The sequence below is a fragment of the Scomber japonicus genome, chromosome 15 (genome assembly GCF_027409825.1).
Source record: "Scomber japonicus isolate fScoJap1 chromosome 15, fScoJap1.pri, whole genome shotgun sequence".
Lineage (NCBI taxonomy): Eukaryota > Metazoa > Chordata > Actinopteri > Scombriformes > Scombridae > Scomber > Scomber japonicus.
This window is the reverse complement of record NC_070592.1, coordinates 21,047,018-21,064,922: the sequence shown is the minus strand read 5'-3', so window position 1 is coordinate 21,064,922 and position 17,905 is coordinate 21,047,018. Positions and strand designations below refer to the sequence as shown.

General features: G+C 41.0%; 1 protein-coding gene across 1 annotated transcript in view; it reads right to left on the bottom strand.

Moving 5' to 3' along the window:
* The window catches only part of adgrb2 (adhesion G protein-coupled receptor B2), a 146,012-nt gene that overhangs the window by 39,026 nt on the left and 89,081 nt on the right, over nucleotides 1-17,905 (bottom strand). The window contains exons 16-20 of the mRNA XM_053334205.1: nucleotides 17,521-17,647; nucleotides 6,237-6,340; nucleotides 5,805-5,907; nucleotides 5,268-5,418; nucleotides 1,187-1,256 (exon numbers count right to left, since the gene is read on the bottom strand). Coding sequence (XP_053190180.1) covers nucleotides 1,187-1,256; nucleotides 5,268-5,418; nucleotides 5,805-5,907; nucleotides 6,237-6,340; nucleotides 17,521-17,647 — 555 coding nt within the window. The remainder of the gene's footprint in view (nucleotides 1-1,186; nucleotides 1,257-5,267; nucleotides 5,419-5,804; nucleotides 5,908-6,236; nucleotides 6,341-17,520; nucleotides 17,648-17,905) is intronic.

Here is a 17,905-nt window from a genome sequence, read left to right as displayed (position 1 = left end):
TTAATTTAATCATTTAATATGTTACTTATAAAGTGAAAGAGAGCAAATCTGTTAATAAAATCTGGAGACTAGAGTTTTAAATAGTTTTCATTGAATCAGTTACACTATTGACTGGGTACGAAAACATGTTCTTTGTGTGTGCATTCCCTGTTACGAGTCCAACAGTACTATAGTAATTGTCAATTGTGATTTTTTTCTACTATAATGTATGCGTCGCTTCCAAAACACAATTCCCATGAGACACATGGAAGGTCTAGAATATGATTTTTGACTCAGTAAAAATAATACTTGATTGCATAAAAACTTGGTCCGTGTGACATTTCGACAAACATTTGCCCCAAAACATTTTTTCTTCACATGCAAGGTGGATTAATTTTGTCAAGTCAATGAGACTGCTTTTCCCCAAAGCCCTGACAACAAAACCACATTCAATCTGCTTATTATTCGATCAACGGCACACAACTTTCTGCTTGATGTCACATATTTCCATTTATCAATCAGAGTTTAGCAGCATTTGAATCGATATCTGATACAATCACGGGGTTGTTAATCCTGTTCAAAACCACCCAACCAGGCCCAAACCATTCTGGGGAATTAAACTCTTAATAAATCAAACTTAATGATGGTTGTCCGACTTTAACTTTGATTATTTTATACATACAATCTCAAACCTAGTTTTCAGGAGCTATGTGTCCTGAGCGGACTCTCTGCAGCATCTCTTAAAGCTGGTATTAAAAACAACATAGTGTTTTGCCCATAAATGGAGCACATACTGAGACACAGATGTGCTCTGCATTTTGCCAAGTGCATGCCAGGACAAGGTTTAGCCCCCCCTGTGACACAGGATAGGAATAAAATATAGATGGATGGATGAAAAGCAGACTATGTTGTTGATATAAATAATGTGAAAAATACATTTAGGGTTTGTAGATATGGGTTCACTGAATAACTGAATACCTCTGCTGTCATAAAAAATAGAACTATATAAAATAATATGAAAGGCACCATTTCACTCAACAAAGGGTAGTTTTAATTGGTCAGCTTGTAAGGACAATAGATGGTGTGGATCCAGGGCTCATCCAAACACAAATTATAGCTAAAAACTGGTTTCAAGTGATTTCAACTATCCTTATCAAGTTTTGATTGATGTGTGGGGCAAGACAGTGGGTCAGGATGTGGTACTCACTAGCTGGCTGTGCCGTATCCTCTTGCTCTGGTGAAACCCACTGACACTGCTACAACTAGGGCTGGAAGACCTGCAGACGCATAGAAAGAGAGAGAGATCAAAAGGGTGAGACAAAGGATAAAAGGAAGCCTTAATGGGGACGATAAAGCACGTTGGCCAAATAAGATTCTCAACAGAAGTGAACAGTGAACAGCTGCATATGTGTCCCTTCCATTCAAATGCTAAGCAGCCACGCAATACTGTGTAACGTGGATATGAGACTGTTCTGTCAGTAAGCCCAAGTGTTCTGCATGTGCTCCCTGATATGAGGGTCTAGCTACATGAATGAAAATTGGGTTTAAATTACAGCTCTGCCCTTAAAATTTCACAAGTATTTAACATCTTGTCTTTTCATCTGCAAATACATGTTACACTGCAATAGGTGACATACAAATGCAGCATGCCTGTGTGTGGGTACATGTGGATAGTTGTAAGTCTGAGAGCATGTGAAACTAAGGGATAGTTTATCACAATGTGAGGTATAGCTTGGTATAGCCAATAAGTCATGCCTTAATTAGCTAAATCAAGTGATTAGTGTGTGTGTGTGTGTGTGTGTGTGTGTGTGTGTGTGTGTGTGTGTGTGTACCTGTGTGTGTGAATGAGAGAGAAAGAGAGTGCCACACAGCGCATGCCAGAAAAAGAAGGAAATATGCTGTGCCCATAATGAGCTTGGCTCTGAAATATTCATGTAATTAACAAAGCTGTGATTATGGCTGCAAATGAAAAGCAATTAGAAAAAGTCACATTAACATTAACAAATAAGATGGTGGGGAGCCAGGCCGGTCCACTAACCTGCATGCACAAAGTTTCAATTAGGCAACAGCAACATCAATCTAGCTTTTTAGCAATGTATAACACGGTAAATACACACACACACACATATATCTATACATCACACTTGCACACTCTTCTGCTAATCTAACACAGATCCAGTCACACCCCAAATCTCCTGTTTCCATGGTGACTGATTTCAATCACATAATTTGGGGAGAAAATTGCAAAATGGACGTGAGGAGGATAAGCTCTTTGATCCCCTCCACTCTGAGAGACTGTTTCATGCTTTTCATGTGCATCAGTGAAGTGCATCCTATAATTCTATAGCTATCACAGCATACATACCAAACACACTCTCACACTGTGTCAGTATCTCTCTCAATCTGTGACTGTACAACAGTCTATACATTCTCTCTCCTCTGTATCAGGTAAGGGCATCAGTGACTTGGCAGATTAGACCGTTGGGATCAATATCAAGTGAAATGAACAGACGGTGTATGTGTGTGTGTGTGTGTGGTGATGTTGGTGGGGGGTTGGTTGGGGCTGCGGTTGTAATTTCGAGGGCTATCTTGAAGCATCTTGCCAGTGTTGTGCAGATGTTATCATATGTTTTGATTATCCTCTAACATCCCCAGTGCCTGTTGCATCAGGTTGTGGTGTACTGAGAGGACGGAATAATAGAGTGACATGCAGGCTGAATGGAACAGAGGAGACGTACAGCTGAATAGCCCAGAGGAGTGAGATTACCTTTTTCTCTGAATGTATGGTGTGAAACCCTCGGTGTGTGTGTTGCATGTGCAAATTCATGTGTAAGTTTGGCTGCATTAGATATGATTACATTAGAAACTGTAATGAATGCCTTCCAGTGAATTGAGTCCACGCTGAAACAAATTATAGTATACAGCAAGGAAAAATGGGATATAAATGAGAACAGAGCAAATGAAGGGTTTTAAGCATTATGCTGACAACAATTTCAACACTGTAACATAATATTCTGTTACGCTTTCATATCTGTCTTGCCAGGGGTGGAGCAGCAATTTTAAAAGAGTGGGGGTTCTAGGGGTGGGACATGATCACCACAACCGCGCCCCCACCCTTCCACACACACACACACACTTTCATCCCTGGATGCATTGCTATATTTTATTCAACACCACATGCAAATAATATACCTTCACCCTGGAATGCTATATACTCAATGATTATTTTAGTGACTGTTAAAAAACACGCTTTTCACAAAAATATTAAGAAAAATACTTCTCTTTTTCCTTACATCATCCATGATACACAACAAGATTCAACTTGAGCTCCATTGTCCAACTCGACCATACCCATTACTCAAAACCAGTGTCAGTGAGTGAAGCTGTGAAGAACACAGCAGCTTTCACATGACAAAAACAGCACTCCACTCAAAACGAATGTCAGTAAAATTACTTTATAGCTAAGTATTAAATAACCATTTTATACCTCTGATCTTTTAATATCCTTATCGGTTATCACAGCCAGTGACAAGTGACAGTATGCATGCACATAACTTTACCGTACTTCAACTGTTTACCCTTCGCTGGCTTGGTAGGTAAGTTTGGCTGGGTGACCATTCAATTAATCTAACTTGACCAATAGTTTTTCATGTGTGGGGAAGTGAGTTTCATTTTTTCCAATGACTACCTCAGGAAAAAGTGTGTGGGTCGGGGGGAATCGTGTTTCTGTGTGGGTAGTGCGGGTATCTCAACACCAGTGACACCCGTGCCTGTGACGTGCCTGTATCTTGCTGCTCTCCATCATCAATTCATGTCACACAACAGTGGTTCAATCACCACCCACTTCATAAAAGCGTCCTCATTTGCAATGCGGAGAATCCTCTGGCACACAGGAGCAGTTTGCATTTCCAGTAACAGCAACAGCAGCAACTTACATTAGCAGCAAGAGTGATAGCCAACGCCACTATTAGAGACTGAATAAAGTGCAGTAACTACAAAAATTCAAGCCATTAACACACTGTCTAAAAATGCTCTGCCTACACTGACTGATGACATGTGCTCTCTAGGAAATGCAGAGCAAAATACTGAACCAAGCTGATGATGTTAATAATGATGTCATTGAGTAGAGGGCATGCTGCATGATCATTTTTGCATGCACAGGCATTAACAACCATCCAATGGTAATTCCATCAACTCAAAGTGTGACAAAACATTATTTCCTTTTTCAACAAAAATTGAATTAAAATGAAAAAGTTGAGATAAAAAAAAACTGAGACAAAATGCATTCCATTTTTTGCTAATGATTAAAAAACTAAACACTAATTTGACAAATTTACGAATGAACTGATTTCTGCTTATTCAACAGCCTGTGCGCATGTGTGGAATCACACATTTCATCCTCCTGAGTAGTAAAACAGTATCCTTCACAACCAAAACTTCTCTTAAGTTGTTTCAGGTGCTTTTCCTGTTGCCCTCATAGGTAACATCTTGGATTTCAGTAAGGTTACATCTCTGCCTTCAACATACCCTAACTTCATGGTTCTTTATTGATTTATGGATCCACAGTCCTACTAAAATGAGAAAATAAGTAGCAGCATAACAACTGAGATTAAAAAAGAAAACATGCAGGCACATGCAAGCACACTGACATTTACAAAAAGGTATACTAAAGGAACATTATCTGTGGGCTGGGGGCTGTGGATGTAGATGTTGTATATTTTTGGTGTTTATATGCTATGAGTAGGATTCATTTCAGGAGTAATGTAGGCTGTTAGCCATTTAAATCTATTCCTATGTGTTCAATAAGGGAATATTACTGCTTTAATGTTATCAGACATTTTAGCTGCTTGTCTCAAGCTAGATCCAGAGAGTATTGTAGTGAGCAAGTGACTGAATACTCTGCCCTGCAGTAGAGACCACGGGTAGCTGCAATACTGTCAAGGGAGCAAAAAGAGACTGAGCCAGAGGATGTTTTATTACCACTGTGCAGAGTGCACATGGGCAATGTGTGCGTGAACTATTTCAGGCTGGTATACCAGGTAAATAGTGCCTTCCCCGCTAACCTTTTGATAGATGGGGACGACACCTGTAACCATGGTAACTGTAAACATCAAAGATAGCTGCAGCTGTAGCCTCAAAATGTTTAGAACCAGTAAAGATTTAGAATGCATGACAAAAATAAGAAATGTTAAACTCTAAAAAGCGATCATCGTCATCGGGTGCCAAAATTAACAGTGCAATCATGTGTGGTGCGAGGAGTGCGAGATGTTTTGTTTGTGGTTGCTCACCCCAGCCGAGGCACAGAAAGCGCTTGCGAATAAGTCGTGATCTCATTTTGCCGATGACGGCCAGGTAGGACTGCCACGCCTCTGTCAGCACCCAGCAGAAGGACGCCAAGAAGAAGAAATGCAGGAAGGCAGCAGTCACAGTACAGAGGCTCTGAAGAGAAACACAGTCCAGGAGAAAAAGACAAAACGCTTAGAGACGTTTGACGAAAAAAGTATGTGTCATGATGAATCATCTCGTCAGAGGAAAGTGAAACCTCCGCAAAATAAAGAGAACAAAAGGAAAAAAAGGGAGACAGGGCCTGATAAAGCACATATTGTGGAGAATGAAGAAGAACAAGAACTCATAGTGCTGGGAGCCTGTCACTTTGAGAACACCAGTGTTCAAATTCTGTCTACGGTTGAACCTTATGATATTTTTGACTAATTCTAGGCATTATAAAAGGTTTGGGTTTATTTTAATTTACTGTAGAAATCCAGTTGCAATGCCTGTTAATATCATTTTCTGTATGTGTGTATCTGTTCATCACAGTGCTTTACCTTGCTAAGAGTTTGAGATTGTCCCACCAAAATCAATAAATTGGAGGCCAGGATGGAGAGGCAGAAATTCACCAAGATGATCGATCTCTCCGAACGGATATACCTACAGAGTACAGAGTGAGTGAGTGAGAGAGAGAGAGAGAGAGAGAGAGAGAGAAAAGGGGGGGGGGCAGACAGTCATGTGAGATAAGTGTTAATGACAGATTGATGGACTGAATAGCCACTTTTTGGACATTGCAGAGTCATTAGCTTGATTTTACCATCTATCATGTGTCTTACCACAAACCCAATCACCACCCCCTGCTGTACTTGAACCATTTATTCCTTATTAGGCTTCAAATGGGAAAAAAATCACCACTGTCAGCATATGCATGATACCATCAAGTGTGTGTGTGTGTGCCTGTGTGTGTGTGTGTATGTGCGTTCATGTACCTCCAGAAGGCAGCGTAGATTAGCAGCAGGATGAGGAGAGCAGTGCAGGAGACTCCACAGCCCACCATGAGGGGCACAGAGGGCATGCTGGTAGGACCCATGTCCTGAGGAGAGTGAGAGGGAGGACAAGAAGAGGGACAAAGAAGAGTAAATGTATAGTTAATAGTTACTGCAAAGCATTATCTACCAGAGAAACCTTGCTTGATGAATCCTTTAGCTTTTTTCAATAAGTGACATCTTATTTTATTATGATAGAAAAAACTATTTGTCATTCATGTAAATGTGTCAGTGAGATGGCAGAGCGTCTTCATCTTCTGTAATGTGACAAATTTCCCAATGAAACTGAATATGTAGGCGGTAGTTATGAGAGGGATTTAAATCACATTCGTCATATTTGTTTGGATCACTTATAAAGTATGTGTGGCCTAGCAAATGCGTCACGATATAGAGTGGTTGTAAGATATAAAGCTGTAGGCGACTGCCATGTTTCCCCCACGCCTCTATCAGCTGTGTTCTTAATGAAGAAAGTAAAGACAGCAGGTAAAAACAGATGATAGACAGTGATAACTGAGTTTAGAATAAATCATGTTAGACTGTTTGTCTGCATTGATTACAGTAATTGTTGGCATGTTTCCTACTCTGCATTTACACTATTTATTAACTCTTACACTTCCTTAGTTGTAATCCTTGTGGTAGCCTCTTTTGATTATACCCTGCTAATTACATGTAATTACCTTTGATTAGAATGATCAGTGTTTCCGATGGAGCTGGATAATAATACATAATTATCCTATTCTGAACATTGTTATTTGATGGAAGTAGAGCACCTATCTTGATCACTTTGTTGTTACCTGTGACTTTTTTAGCATCACTTACAGACCTTATAATTATAATTACAGTTTACTATTGTTCCTTACAATGACCCAGATTATAAATTGTTCAAATAACAAATCAACTGATGAGGAAGAGAACACACCAAAAAGTTCCAGTATGGCCCTGTTCACACCTGGCATTAAAATGTGCCTTGGGTGATGTGCTTAGTGGTACAAGTGTGAAGACATATAGATGATGCATTGAGATGCGATCAGTCATATGTATGATTATGTCTTGGGCCACACTGAACGACACAATCTGTGTAAGCAAAAGGATGTATTCATTCGTGCGCCAACGATATTGATATTAAAGTGCGAAACAAGAAAGAAGAAGGAGCTGCAACAGGCAAAGAGGATTATCATGGATGGAATGCACACAAAACAAGCTGTCTGACTTCCATTTGAGGTCTTTGCGATCTCCTTCATCTTTTAATTTCTGGCAGGCCAGACACAGGAAGTGTATAACTGCCTCCCGTTGTTCTGTTTTTGCAAGCAGAAATGTTGTCCGTCTTTATTTGCATATAGAGTGAGAAAATGAGATCCAACCACAAGTGATCACTTGAGATGCATGTGGAGACGCATTCTGATGTCAGGTGTGCACTGACGTACTTAAAGCTGTCCACTTGTGATCGGATCACCCGAGTTGCATGACAATACCAGGTGTGAACAGGGCCTATGACGCTGGCTAAAGAGAAGCTTAATTTACACCCGTGGGAAACTAAATCACACCCATCATATGATTTCACATGTACAAGGGTAAAATAACTCGACCATAGCACATAATTAAGCGATTTAGGTCATGACGTACAGTGCACCTCTACTTTGCCTCTCTCCAGAGGTGTGCCTTTGAAAGGATGAGGAACAGACAGATGAAGCTGCATGGAGAGAGTACACCCCACCGCGACCCAAATGGGCTTGATGTTTGGCCTGCTTTTAAGTTCTCAATCACACAATTTACCCTAATTTACCTCCTGGGGTGTCTAGCCTTCCCTTTCATCAAGATTTATCACTGTAAGCACACACACACATACACACATACACACTGCACAAGGTGCCTCACTGCAAATAAAGCAGATACTCACACACAACGGCACGTACAGGCAGATGTGCAGAGTAATTGAAAGTCAGTGTTTAAGCTGCACGAATGTGTGTGTGTGTGTGTGTGTGTGTGTGTGTGTGTGTGTGTGTGTGTGTGTGTGTGTGTGTCTGTGTCTATTTAAGATGACCTGAAAGACTGACGAGGCAGCGAGGAAAGACTTCAGAAAAGAATAAAGAATGCGGAGAGAAAAGGAGGAGTAGGAGTGGTGTTCAGAGGGATATGGAGTGAGAAGAGTTAAGGACAACTAAGAGAAAGTAAAGAGAAGAGGGAGGAAGAAATAGATACGGAGAAAGAAAACGAGAGAGAGTCAAAGCTTCCCTTTTAGTGGTTTTCCCCGGCCCATCAAAGGAAGCCAATTTCTCCAGATGAAAGTGGAATAGGCTGGAATACCAATACGGCACACACAAACACACTAGGAGGAGAATGGAGGTGAAACATAATCAAAACTGCCTCACAAGAAAGTAGAGACCCACTATAAAAAAAAAGAGAAATAGGTAGGATATGACAAGCATCTGCTTCTGGAAAGGAGAGGCCTGGGAGGAGAACGGGAGACAACAAAGACGTGCTGTGTTTGATATAATGTAGAGAGGAAGGTCAAAGGATACACATGCATTTGTGTTTTTTTGACATCTGACAGATCAAACATTGAGGATGCATGGGGAACAAAAGGCGCACACACACACACACACACACACACACACACACACACACAGGTTTACTTAAGTCACTTCTCGGGTATTTATATAGACTTACAATCATTTCCTGTAGGCTTTCCCTTACTCTAACCACAACCACTATTTGCCTTAACCCTTACCCTAACTTTAACCACTGACCCAAAAAACTGGGTTTGACCAACAGGGGACACAGCTTTTGTCTCTGATTGCACGAGCCGTCCCCAATCAACTTAAGTCTGGTTTGTGTCCCTGAAAGTGACTAAAGTCATACCCAAACACACACACACACACAAACACACACACCCATCTATTGAATTTTCTTTTCCTCTCTGTCTTAAATTATCCTCTACCAGACAAGTAATGGAATAAGTTATACTCTTACATGTAATTTATTCAATATATGTGCACAAATTGTCCCTCAGCTCTTCATTGTGTCAATTTGTCTAACGCTGTTTTCTTAATACAGTTAGGTTTTTGTGTGCGTGATATGATTACGCGTCTAACTTCATAACGTGGAAGGATGCTACAGCACGAAGAAGCAAATGAGACAAGGAAACATCCATAAACTAATACATAAACACACCACATCAGGACTACATCAGGCCTACATCAGGACTACAGCGTCACACAATCGCCCTGCCCTAAATAGATATCTTGTTGCAGTTTGGATGTGCCTGTGTTTTGCATGTGTGTGAGACGAGAGACACACGCAGAAAGACTACAGATTAGAAAAAGTGTGTGCTACGCTCTGCTGTGTATGGCCAGGCTCCCCTGGGCAGCTTGGCTACCATGTGATGGAGAAGATAGCTATTTTCAGCTCAGGAAGTTTAACCTACTTATCTCCTCTCACTGACACTCCTCCCTCCACTCCTACCTATCATGCAACCGCCCCCCTCCCTTTCTCATCTTCTATGCCTCCGATTCTCCCCCAATTTCCCCCTCTACCCCCATACTCACCCCCATCATTCCCCAACAGTTTTTTTTCCCCCTCCTTTTTTTAATTTCTTCCACTGCAAATCCATCATGAGGATTTGCAGCGCTGAGATTACACAATACTGCATTTGTTCCAAGTATTCCTGCAAATGCATCCTATTATGAGGACTTTAATAGGGTTTGGAGTACTCCGTAAGACAGCTTGCATTGAGGGTATATCTTTCTAGGTATTCAACCCCCAGCTCTGCTGATGTAGTGTCTCATAGTCCAATATAAGCAAAATGTGAAAATAACATTTGTTGCTCAGTTCATAACATGTCATAAAATGGTGAAAAATATCAACCTTGAATGTCTTATTTCCTCCCAACCAACAGTCCACAACCCAAATACATTCAGTTTATCATATAACGACTAATTAAAGCAGAAAATGTTCACATTTGAGAAGCTGTAACCAAATATCATTTTTCCCCTACAGAATGACGCCAAACGATGAATACATTACATGATGATTAATTTGGTAGTTAACAACTAATTGATTGCAGCTCTTATAGAGTTTTTGTCAAACCAATTGATTTCCACCTCTCTGGGTAAGGTTTGGTTATGTTTGGGCAACTAAAACTTCTTGTAAAGGTTACAAAAAGTTCATAGTGACTGTTAAAAGAAACAGCTGTCATCAAGAGGCCCACACACTCTCATAAATAACTTAACAGGTGCTGGGTACTGGGTAGCAATAACCTGCAGAGTAAAAAACAAAATTGAAATTATTTTCTTTTAACCATAGCTGAGGACCTGGGGAAGACAATTTGTGGTCAGAATGTTGTGTCTATGAAGTATTGTGTATTGTTGAAAGAAACCGACATTGACTGTTGGTAGAAAACTGCAGGCAAACTCAAAGTTACTTGCTTGCTGCTGACCCTTCCATCCATCCTGACCTCCTCGTGCCCCCACAGACGTTCTATGGAGGTGTAAAAAATCATGATGCTTCTTTCATTGTCCTTGTTGGGTAAAGTCTTTTTAGGTTTTTCAACAGAACTACAGAACTCAGACTACAAATCTTCTATGAGCTAACATCGAATGCCCACCCTTGCGTGTATTTACTCATGTAGTATGCAATGCCCCTTGTGAAATGCTCAAAAGTTCATTGTATATAATAATTGTACATATGACTTTTTCATTTTTTTCTGTTCATCTGCAGTCTACTTTTGTCCCCACACAAGTTCAGATACTCGTTGACACCAGCAGACTAAGCCACAAAATGTAAAACTCTATATCTTAGTAATCTACAGCTCCTGCAATTCAGTTTTCCATTTGGCTGTCTCAATGGACTCAATTCAGCAGACCCTCAAGGGTTCAACTTGTCAGGGTCTCATTTCAGTGGCCTCAAGACAGACCATAAGCCTCTGGTCAGTGTGTGACAACCCTGAGGGCTAAAAAAGTCATCATAGCAAGCTGCTCTTATCCTCAGAGTTTCTTTCCCCATTGCCTTTTTTTTTAGATTTGTGCTGCTTGTTTAACCAGAAGTTTGAATATTTGCCTTAAAAAAGGATTAAACCAACACTACTGTCTATTCAATTTTGAAATATTTAATTAGCAAGTAAATCTCATTGGAATCTCATAGCGACACAGCCACCGTGAGACATTATGCATCTTGAGCCAGAGGGACACAGCTAAATTATTTCACCTGTTTACTCTTTCATCATCTCCCTTGTCACTAGCGAACCTCCAATTAATGCAACAAGGGATTCGAGGACCCGAATGCAGTTCCATGCACAGTCTCTCATAAATTCCAGCAACCCTCATCTTCTAATTACAGTTGACAAGTGCAAGATATTTGCATACTTTAACCTTGTAGTCTCGCTTCATCTAGGTCAGGCGCCTTGTTTTTGTTCAAATTAGAGCTAAGTTAGAATAAGTTAAAATATGAGCTGCCATCTTGAAGAGCCTCAATCATGCCTATCATCCTTCCCACAGTCATATCAGACAATTAATTAATAGTCTGAATAATAGACCAAGCTACAATATTTTTCCATTCTGATTAGGTGCTGGTGAGTAGCAATGACAGCAGAGGGAACAGACTCAATTCATCTCAAGTAGACCCAATCATTTGTGGTGAGAGTGATTGGCCCAAAAGCAGTTAGCGTGGCAGGTAAAAGTAGCCGTGAGAAATCCTTTACAGCAGAAGTGAACATCGCTTTACATCATCACAAACATATTTTTCTTTTGAGAAAATTGCTTTGATACAGTAATTGGCTTATAAATGAGTTATGGAAAAGCTGAAGCAATCCCCTTTCCTTCACTGTGCCAGCTGTGTTGTGTTTTTTTTTAATTTATTTATATTCTACTTGCAGCTAGCGCATTGTGCATTTTCTGTGTACTCATCCACACTGACAGGATCAAGGTCTCAGGTGCTGTTTGAACCACTGACCTTTTCACTCGCATTCCTGGTTATCTGTGTGGAGCCACGGATCCCCCTGTAGCTATGAAAATGAGTTTGAGACAGGCACTTGAAAACTAAACTTGAGAGTGTAATTATTTTCCGTGTCAACACAACTAGAGCAGTGTCCCTCAGCGCTGACAAAAATGAAGCAGAGAGATATAACGCACTTGATTAACTTGAGGCAGAAAATGTTAAACTGACTTTTATAAAGCCAATACCTCCTTCAACTCCAAATCCCATGATCCCTATGAGGACTGCAGAGGCAATAAGTCCAGACATATCCTTAGGGTTTGTATTCCCACTGCAGTCATTTTGGGAATTAAGTGCCTGGGTTTATTGTATGGCTTCATGACCTCACTCAATCAACTCCTCTTTCTCTCTCTCTCTCTCACCTCCGTTTCTCTAAAGTAACAACCTCTGCCTTGTTTCTGATAGTGAAGGTCTCTCTATAGACATGCACACACACACACACAGCAGAATCCACACACACACACACAAACACACACATACACGGAAATCTCAGAGGCTATAGAAAGTAAACAGGATTAACTGGCTATCCCTCGCTCCACTGTAAACGGCCTGTAATGGCAGCACTGCTTCTAAATCCCTCCATCTCTTTCTCTCCCCCTCCCCTCCCTCCCTTTTCTATTAAACATGGAGGTTAATCCTCAACCCCCCTTGTCCCTAGCGCCGTGGCCCAGGATAAGCTGTCAGAGCTGGGCTGCTGATACTCAGCTCTGCTCCAACAGCCACACAGCTTGGACACAGCATATGTGCGTGCGTGTCTTTGATTGTCTGCACGTTTGCGTGCTCAGACATGCGTGCACGTGCGAGAGCGTGCGCAAACGTCCATACCCACGTCGATGGCTGCCCCTGGGTTTGCATGTCTGGATGGTGCGTTTTTTTTTCACATGTAGCAAAATTCAATCTGTCTCTCACTCGTCTTTTATAGAATCCAATCTCCAGTGAAATAAAAAAGCTAACTCTGGAGGACCCTAAAGCAACAAAGTGCACTCAGCACTGGACACAACCGCTCCAGACTGAGAACCATTGACACAAGCACACTGACCCATACCTTCCGGTCCTCAGTGCTGGATCTAATGGTGCACCGGGGCTGAATGATGAATCACTAATGACTAACACACTCTTCACAGATGGCCCAAATGTCACAAAAGTCAATGTTTTTTCCCTCACAGTCCTTTTCTTTCACCCAACACGGACGACCTGCTTGCTGTGGCGAGGGAAAAGTCAATATTGTTCAGTTGGTAGAGGAGTCACAGGAACCAGAAATAACTGCTAGAATGACCCATTCAGCTTACAGGTCGCAGCCATTGTGTTTTTCCATATAATGGGAATTAATGTTTCCCCGAGTTTTGTAATAGGTTCCAGACCTCTGTGAAGTAATTCAAGCTTTGAGGGACGAAATAATGAATAAGTGAGCCGTTACTCACCTGAAGGCCACCACCTTACTTTGACCCTCTTTACACTTAATAAAAAAAGAAAAGGGGGCATATCCAGAGGTAGAGAAGAAGGGAATAAAATAATAGCTCCATTAATATGGTAAAGAAATCTCAACCCTTCCAGTAAAAGCCAGCTGAATATTAAAGGTTTCCACTTTGTGAGATATTATCTGGCTATGCAGATCAGACCAATCAGTATTACCCCCCACTTGTATTGCTTGTGACATGAGCAAGGTGCAACGTGGCTTATCCACGTTTTGATGGATTAAATGACTCGATCCATCCGAGTGAAAGTTCAAGGAAGCTGTCACTCAAACTGATCAACCCAAAGGTGACCAGCAAACAAGCTGTTTGGTTGACAATTAATATATTTGCCTTTTTTTTTAAAGTGCTTTGAACATACAGTAGTGGATAGCCAGATAGTATCTCACAGTAGGACTATATTGAAACCTTTCACATTACATTAATATATCCCTTCTGCCAAGCCTATTTGATTCCATTCCAAACCAATGAACTGAGAAAAACAACATTCTTAAAAAAAGGAGAACAAAACCTGCTCTATCATAACATATCGTCACAATAGAGTTGCCAAAGTGCCATTCTTTTTCTCTTTAGGTATTGTTACGGTGGGTGACTCAGAGTTGGATGGGCATGAAGCTCTCCCAGAAAGATGAACAGCTCTCTAAAATGTCAGGCTCTGTGATAAAAAATCAAAGGTAAAACAACACGTGGACATAAAACTCCTAAGAGGTAAATTGAGGTGTAAGGGGTGCTGGGACATCATACACTGGGAGGCTAAAAGTCAGCTACAATTTGTGGGTGAGATTGCCACTAAAATAACAATATCTGGTCCAACTTACTTAAAGATCAGTCCATCTTTGCAGTAACTTTGGGGCTGCATATCATATTGCTGTCATAACATTCTGCTGACACAGGCATTTTCATTATTTTAACGTTGCCAGTATGCAGTATAGTGTGCACAATAGCTAGTAGTACATTAAGGGAAAGCTTAACCTGTTTATCAGTTTCTATGTGGTGGAACATTGAGAATAACTTGAAATGAAAAGGACTTAAGAATGAGGAAAAGTACTCTCTGAAACAGCAGCTCTGTCCACTTCACTACTCTGCAACCGTAATGCCTCTGTGAGTTCCAAATGACTTTTTAATGTATTCATGAGAGTATAAAAGAAACTTGAGAGAATACCTAGCCATGATGGATTGAACACACAAACTTTACACAGCAAACTTTGAAGTAACAGAGTTAACTATGGAATCAAATAAGGCTTGTTAATAATGTGGTAATGTGTTGTGTTATTTAGCTTACAGTTCATTTGCTGTTATTTTAAGGCTAAACAGTTGTCCAAATGCATAGTTTCAAGTTCAGGAAGGCTGCTTTATGTAATCACGATAGAACAATAATGTAGCTTTAGGATGTTAGCAAATGTCCACTAGCATTACCAAAGTAGTAACATCAATACTGACAAGGAACTTTACAAGCTGAAGGCAAAGCAATCACTCAACTGTAGCAGCAGTTGACGTTATTGCATGACTATATGGTGTTGTGCAGTCACTGATGATGTTGAAGGTTTATTTCTAAGATCTTTGTGACATCTCACTTTTGAAAATAGTCCTGCACAAAATGTAATTACATGTATACAAAATATTTCCACTGTGACAAAAACTTTTTCACCCATGCACTTAATATTTACACAGCTGCAAAACTTTATTACGCATTCACAACCCATTTCACGAGCTCAAAATATTAATGACCCTTATTCGGTTCCATAGATAACCGAGCAAAGTGACACCTCTATGAGATGTGTTTTTCATGTTACTTAAAGCAGAGTGTACATAACGACAGGGACATTCTTAACAGTGATGTGTTTTGAAAAAATAATGCACAGCACCAGTGAGTGCTGTATGGAGGTAATGTTTTACACTGAAAAGGTTGCACAGGGATAGATGTCCACATGAGCACGTAGCTCTTTATCTCAGTGACACTCTGGTTGTTAATGCATTATTCCTTGCAGACAACATCTCCTTTCCATCTCTTTTGTCTCTCTCTCTCTCTTTCTCTCTTTTCTTTGTCTTTCTTTGTTCTCTCTGCCAGCTGAGACCTGACTGCCTTTTCTGTTTGGTTGAACATTTCCCACCCAAAAGCTTCCATTCCTCACAATCACTCTCCATCTCTGTGACACCTGGAAATACCCTCCAGTGCTCAGTAGGGGAGCTGCTTTGCTGGCTCCATTTTCTAACCAAACCATGAAAGAGAGAAAACTACACAAAAAAAAAGTCCTCTAGATTCTTGGGTGAAACAACACATTTAGCCAAATTTAGCCATCTCCTTGCACTCCCAGATGAATTATTATAATCAACATCCTCATGGTGGGCATTAGGAAGAATTAAACATGGAGACTAGGCATGGGATGATAACCGTGTTCAAGGTATACCGCGATATGAAAAGTCACGATAACCGAAACCGCCAAATTTTCTGTCATACCGTTCCTTAGGTACAGTATGAGCTGTTTTTTGTCTGGTCAAAGACAGGAAGTGCTGGTCAAAGACAGGAAGTGCGGGTCAGAAATCCCTCAGGTGGAGCAGCTGCAGTGTAGAGTATCACGACCCCTCACACTGTCATTACAGATTCAGGTTAAATTAACATGTCTGTCTTTATTTTTCTTTTATTATACCGCCAGAATCTCATACCGGCCCATGCCTAATGGAGACAAATTAACAACCAAAACTAAAGGGAAGATTTTGTTACTAAAGCAGTCAAGGAGCTGTGGCATCAAGTGAGAACAACAGCTGAATGTGTTAACAAGGTGAAAAGGAGGGTGAACGAGGTGACAAAAGCAGGGTGATGGTGATGAGGAGGGGAGGGAAAACTGATAGAAGACGCGATGTGATAAGAAAACACATCAATGAAGGAAAAAAAAGAGTTGAAAAACCTGTATAAATATTAAACTAGGTTATGTGTATGTGGAGGGAAGGTGCGAAACAAATGGTGTGACAATGTGGGACATTACACAGTTAATGAATTAGGGTCCGCTGGAGAAGAGTGGGAAAAGAGGGTGGTTGAGAGATGAAGGTAAACTGAGAACGGCATGCTGTCAAGTCTTTGAATGTCCATTAGTGCAATACAGGATAATGGGTCAATGTATCAGAACAGGCATTACCCTAAACTGCTAAAAAGCCTTCTTTAATCACGTCAAACACACACTGCAAGCCACGTGAACTATTTATAGAAGTGCAGGTTATGTGCTGCAGGCAGAATCGCACACAGACACAATACAATCTCTTTCTTTCTCTTGACGCCTATCCTCTTCCATCACATGGAAGTAGCTCACCGAACACTCTGACCTTTGCTAAGTTTATGCTCAGAAAAGTTCCATAAGGCAGAAAATGACAGCTGATCAAAATAGAATTAGAAAAATGTGAAGACAACAGCAATAAAAAAAACAAAACAGCAACGAAACCGCATCTTATACTGTGACAATGTTGAACACTGATGGCAAGGTTCAGTCTGCACCCATTTTACATACAAGACAAGACACTTGACATAAAGTAAGGCACCTCATGCTCAAATCTCAACAGTCACACCAGCGTCACCCACCCAAGCATCTCTATAAAGACAATAAATGACAGCCATGGCCTGTTGTATTTCACGATACATTCCAACTGACAGGGATGTCATCTAAATTTATACGACATTAACTCATCAGCTCACTGACTTGGCCCCTGGTTGTAGTTGCCTTATTACCCTCCCCCAAGTCCCACATAATACATCAGGCTATGCGTTGGTGACTCACCGGGTCTTTAGCTTGCTGCGCTAACACGGCGTAGGTGGATATCCTGCTGCACAGGCATTTGGTGTGGACAGTGGTTGACGCGAGCGTTTGGCAGCCCTCTGTGCCCCAGTTTTCGGCGCCAGCTTCCCTGGAGGTGGGGAGAAGGGGGGAGGTGGGTGGCACATAGGACATAAACAGTGACTGTGAGACAAATACACATACAAAAAAAAATCTGTCACATAACTATACACGCCTACAGGAAGCTCCAATTCAAAAGGGAGTGAATGGTGGGCAGAAAGTTTCAGGAGACAGACTTCAATATCAAGTTCACCAAGTTCACTCAGTGTCCATTCACTTTAATATGCAGTGATCGCCGCTCACACACACTGACATCGAGGCTCTTTCA